The 6,016-nt window shown below is 41.4% G+C and overlaps 1 protein-coding gene across 3 annotated transcripts in view; it reads left to right on the top strand.

Annotated features, from left to right (window-relative positions):
* Positions 1–2,054: 2,054 nt before the first annotated feature.
* The window catches only part of POT1 (protection of telomeres 1), a 68,030-nt gene continuing 64,068 nt past the window's right edge, over positions 2,055–6,016 (top strand). The window contains exon 1 of one of the 3 annotated variants that reach the window (XM_065664929.1): positions 2,055–2,150. In XM_065664929.1, coding sequence (XP_065521001.1) covers positions 2,072–2,150 — 79 coding nt within the window. In that variant the 5' untranslated portion in view covers positions 2,055–2,071. The other 2 variants (XM_065664977.1, XM_065664958.1) reach the window with 2 other exon arrangements.

Below are 6,016 nucleotides of genomic sequence, written 5' to 3'. Positions count from 1 at the left end.
CCTAAATTCTCATATTGACTGTAATATTATACTGACAGAAACTGGATAATTTCTTGAAGAAAAACTAGTAACTGAAGAGGAAGATGACTATAATTAAAGAAAAAAAATAATCCCCTACAACAAGCATCAAAAACTAAAAAAAAAAGATTTCAGGCTAAATTTCTGACAGACCCAACAACTATTCTGTTGACAGATAAAACTGGGATCTATCTTCTTTTTTCAAAATTCTGCTTATATGCCTCTTCTCCTTCATTTTTCTCTTTTGATTATACACACATAGGTTTGAGACGAGAAGATCAAGTAACCATTTAAATTACTCAGGAGTGCAACTTCCAAACAATTTTAATTTAATTCATCTATAATGCATAAGCTTGCCACAATTTCATTTCACCATAATTATAATTGCTAAGCAGATCCTTTACAGGCATGAAAAAAGAATCAGAACAGAAAAGAGAAGCACATCAGTGGGCTAAAGCAGAATTCCTTCACATTGTACTCTTTTAAATTTTACACTTTTTTTTTCTAGTGTTTCTAAAACTGTTTCATTCTTGACTGTATTCTTTGCTGCTTTATCAACTTATTTTCTGATAAATATTTAACTGTGATCAAAACTGTTGTTTTCAAAATGTAGATTTAAAATAGAAGCCATAAGACAGGACAGACAATACCCCACCAGGAATGCTCACTTGACATAACTTAATAGTCTGCAACTAAGGCTGATTTCTCCAAATCTTTTGATGGAAGCAAAGGACATGGATAAGTGACACCAATCTTAGCCTACCTACTCTGCTGTAGTTGGCTTTTCAGACAGCCAGATCATTAACCCTCCAGAAAACCAGGTGTGCTTAAATTCCCAGCTCCATCCTATCTCAACTGTGTGCTATTTTTATCATGCCTGTATAAAAAGGTCTTAACAATATTCTTTGCTTATAACCAAGCATGCTACATTAATACCCAGTGGAAGGCATAGGATCAAGATTTATTGAAAACAGCGATGATCAAAGAAAAGAAACCTATTCCAGAAAAGGCTGGCAACAATGGGAATGAGTACAAACACAAATGTCAGTGTATCCCCCTCCAGAGGTTTCCTGAACACAGATGGATTAAATTCCAATTTTTAAAGTGAATTTGAATTCAAAGTTCAACTAAACCACTTCAGACACTTAACTAGAACAGTTGCAAAATAGGGGGAGGATTGTAAAGGAGACGTTCTAAAGGTAGAGAAAGGAGAAAATTATTTCCAGTGGGACTTTTTTTAAGTCACTAAGTGATGAGAAAGAAGAAAAGGAAATCTGTCCCGGATACCCAGAGCTGCAGAGATGAGAAAGGGGAGAGCAAGCGCTGGCTGGCAGAAGACATTTCTTCGAGGTACTGGAGAGAGAAAGCTGCTGTCTCTAAAGGAAGGAGCCTTGCTGTTGTGATGTTGAGCCATGTGTGCTGTAATTTTGAATTGGCGAGTACTGCAAAAGGCATCTTGGCATGGTGTCAGCTCGCAGAACATGCATCAGTAAGCCTGAGGGACCCCGTGTCTCTGACGACAAATGCTGTTGTTCAAAGCCTGACCTGATGCCTCCTGCCATTGAAACAATGAACAAACACCACCAGGCAGCAGAGCATTTTTCCCCCGTAGTTTTTGATCTACTGCAGGTGAGAGTTTTAAGTGCTCCTGAACTCCGTAGAGACACCCACGTTTTACCGGCTCCGCAACAACGGGCCGGCTCCTACGGGCGCAGCGCACCCTCCAAGTGAGGGGGGGGGAGGCGGGGTGTGGAGCAGCCTCGGGCCTTCCCTCAGCTCGCCGGCTGCCCGGGCGGCCGCAGGCAAAGGCGGCCCTCGGGACGCGCAACCCCTGCACCCACAGGACTGCTGGTGGGGCTCAGGGCCGCACAGCGGGGCTCGGGCCAGGCGAAGGCAATACTTCGTTTCTCCTGCCCTCCCCGCTGCTGCCACCACCCCCGCCCCTAACGGCGCAGCCGGGGAGAACGGTGCACTCCAGCCTCCGCAGGGCGCATGCCTGCTCCGCCCCTGGCGCGCCCAACGGCGGGCATCCCGCCCAGCGCAGGAGGTACGCATGCGCAGGTCGTGCTGTGTGGCAGGGACAGGCGGAAGTGGGGTTGCTGCCGTCGCGGCGGAGCTCCTCTCCCAGACAGGTATCTTCGGTGCTGTGGCTGCCCGGCTGGGAGTGAGGCGCGGCGGGACGCTCTGCCCATTCCCTGGGGCTGAGGGGAGCGAGCGGCCGGGCGGTCCGGCTGTGGAAGAGGGGCTGTCGTAGCTCCGTGACCCCGCCTCCTCCGCCTGGCCGATGGCCCCTGCACGGGAGAGGTAGAGCCCGCGCCCTGGCCTTAAGCGGCTCTGACGCCTTGCTAGGCTTGCCTTTTCTCTGTGAGACCTGCAGTTACCTTGCGCCGACTTTCCGTCCTTGAGCTGTCCTGCAAGCGGCCTCTGCTGCAGGGGTTGAGCCCCGGCTTTGACAAACGCAGTGCTTCTAGGATTAGGAGCTTTTCCTTTTTTGCTTTCCTTCATAGGTGTTGAATGTACTGAAAAAAAACTTTTGTTGTTAATACACACGTGCCAGTGCATCTAAACTCTTGGTTTTAAAGATCTCAGCTTTTTGTAATTGCTGGGTTGACTCTAGTTGCGCTGTTTGTATCCCTGTCTTTCTGAGGTCTGTTTGTTTTTCAGTGATAGCCGAAGCATTGTTCGGATAATGGCAGTATAATAGTCCATTTTCCTTGGGTAGCATTTGGTTGTGGCCTCTTTTGCACAATATCAGATTAGTAAATTTTAATCTAAAATTCATAAGGGAGATTTTTTTTGGTTTGGGTTATGGGTGGTTATTTTTGCGGGTTTTTTTTTCTTGGTTTTGGGTTTTGTGGGTTGTTGGTTCTTTTTCCTTTGTTTTGTTTTTGCTAGAATTCTAGTTGTATTCTAGTGAAAGTAAGTACCGGCTCTGTGGTTAAGAGTAATAGCCTAAGACTTGTTTCCAAAATGTAAGTTCCTGAAGACCTGCAGCAACAGCAAGCTAGATCCTTATAGCTAAGGGAATAAGATGTGTCACAGTGCCGACTTGGTTTCTTCTGTTTTAGTTAGATGACATGGCGTTTTCTTCTCTTGAGAATTCTTAAGGAAATCACAAGTTACAAAATTCTAGGCTATTAGAAAAATTCTAGACTCTTCCAAACTTTGTTCTTTGTGAATGGGACTCTGATTTCTTTAATACTGCTATGTAATGAAAGATTTCTGTTGTGACTGATAGCAGGTTGAGTTTGTGGTAGTTCTGTACTGTTTTGTTCAATGGTATAAGTGTTCATTTTTATAAGAAAATTTCACATAAACTGTGTCAGGAGTATATGGCAGTGTCTGCATAAGTATGCATATTTAAAATGAGGCATTGTCTATTTTGTATGTCTTAGTTTTTACATATTTATACCAAATATTGCACTGACTAGTGTTTGTGTTTGCAGGGCCTTCCGATATCTACCATTTTGACTGACTACATCAATAAGATGCTGATGGTCTTGGCTATTCCTTCATTCTTCCTGAAAATTTGGTGAGGTTTCCTCCTGAGGTCCAGCCAATCGTGTTTTATTCACTGATTTGTAGAATGAGTTTATATGTCGTGTCTGCAAGTAGCATCTGCTTGGATAGATGAGGAATTTCCTCATGCTTCTGACTGCTGCACCTTTCTTCTCCCAAAATGACATTAATTCCCTGTATGTCATTTTCATGTTCCACTGAAGTATTTCTTGGTTGTAGAGAGGGAGTAATCTTTCCAATTTACCTCTCACTTTTTGTGTTTTCTTTACTGTTCTGCCCCAAAGCTAACCTCTCATTAATTCTTGAAGAAAAGTTGTGTTCTAGAGGAGACAATAGCGGAATAGCCCATTTGTCATAGTAAGAGCTAGAGTTAGGACCCCAGTAGTGAGTATCTTTATCTTAAATGAAGGCTCAAATGTTGACTGCGTCTGAATAATCTAGGCAAGGTGTTAATTACTTCCTGTACTGTGCACTGGATGGCTGCACTGTGATGATAAACCATAACAGAAGAATAACTTTCACTACCTCTACCATGAAGTTAATTCTGGAGCCCAGATGGAGAATATCAACATGCTTATTTTTCAGTCTTGGTTTTTTCAGGATTAAGGGTTTGAAGTTTTTACGGTGGGCTTCTATTGTCTATAATTATATTTTTAGTTTTTGGCATTGTGAGCTAAACATGGTAAAGCTTGACTTGCATCTTACTTATAAATTAGGGTGTTGTTACAGGCTGAGTTTGATTTTATTTTTTTCTTTTAAATATGTCTTGATAATGTTTTACTGAAGGAAATAGCAGAATCGTAATGTTTTAGAGAACTAGACATAGAAGACAAATATGGTGGACTTATTCAGCAGATAAAGACAATGGGGGAAAGTCTTGCTTTGTGATCTCTTTTCCTCGTCCACAAAATGCTTATTTCTTTTGATGTGTGAGGAAGAAACCCCCAAGATATTAACTCTGACTGTCACCCTATTTTCCATATATTACTTGTTCCACATCTGTCCTCAGATATGAGAGGTCTATGGAACATCATTCCATTATGAGCAAAATGAGTTTTCTTCTGATTTGTTATTATATGTGAACAGTCAGTAGATATTCACTGAATGCTAGTGATTCTTCTTGTTCAAAAGAATTCACTAACTTGCATATTCAAAGTGTAGGTGGAGTGATTCCTGGGCCTAACAGGAGATTTACTTGATCTGTCATGGCTAATAAGATGTTTTCCACTGCTAGAATGTTCCCTGGGGCTTTAGGTTATTATAAGGCATGTTGGTGCCTTTAGTTTAACTTTGACAGGATATAGGAACTTTTTTGTATACTGAGCTTGCTACCTACAGCTTTTTATACAGAAATCTTTTAAAATCTTCGTACTGCTTTACTGTGTTGATTGCCATACAAAGATGGCTATTTCGTGTTTCTTGGAGAAGCATGGATAAAGGGGAGAAATGGCGGTGCATTATCTTGATGATAAGAGCAAATTTGCCTTTTGTACATGGCCTATTTTCCTTTGTTCCTGTCTTTTGGGCATGTTGCGCTGCTGTTCATGTCAACAGTTCTGTATTGTTTGTGGGCCCGTGGTGATAATTTTGCTTGCAACTGCACCTTGTCATTTCTTAATGATTTTCAAAGTGCAGTGAAGAGTGATGCAACTTATCTGAGAGTTTAAATTCTGGTGGTTTTCCAAACATAATTTAAGATTATAATGATTTTTTTTTTAATTATTATTATAATGAAAGCTTAAAAAGCCTAGAGAAAAAAGATACGAGGCTTTCACAAGACTTAAATGAACAGGTTTGTTTCTTTTTGCAGTGCAAGGCTCCAAAATTGCTGTCTTTAAACCTCTAGTAGAGCCACTGTCTGATTCTGTATGTGCATAAGCCTCTGGGTGTATGCTTTGTCTTTAATATTGAAGTTACCAGGCTCTCAGAGCTTGTATCTGGGTTGTGCTGTACCTAAAAGGAAATGGTAATTATTGTGCTTTCTGTATGAACTCATAAGAAGACTGTGAAACTGAAAGCATTCTTGTTACTGTGCACATACCCTAGTGCATACCTAGCTGCCTATTTCGGGTCTGAGGATGTTTAAACTCTCAAGCTGCAAGTGAGAAGAATAAGGTAAAGTCCTTCAGATACAGGAATTTTTTCTCTTGCTTCTGGACATACAGATAGAAGCATTCTGTGACTGCAGTATTCCAGTGGAATGATGTCCTCATTCCAGCATAAAAATAAATAAATAAATAAAATGATTTCTTATTTCTGTTGAAGGTTAACCCTTGCTCAAAGTGATTTCTACTAGGCAATCGTTTTCTGGTGTATTGGTGTTTAAGATGAGTTGGAATACATATTGATGTTCTGTTGGCAATTAAGACGGAACAAATCGATTGTTCTGCTCTCAGAAACTTAAGGTCTAGAAAATGAGGTAGAAAATCAAGGGTAGGACAGAGCAGCACATAAAAAATTTCAACCCATAGCCATCCTC

The sequence above is a fragment of the Lathamus discolor genome, chromosome 1 (genome assembly GCF_037157495.1).
Source record: "Lathamus discolor isolate bLatDis1 chromosome 1, bLatDis1.hap1, whole genome shotgun sequence".
Lineage (NCBI taxonomy): Eukaryota > Metazoa > Chordata > Aves > Psittaciformes > Psittacidae > Lathamus > Lathamus discolor.
Note: the sequence above shows the minus strand (reverse complement) of the source record. Positions and strands in the feature narration are given on the sequence as shown.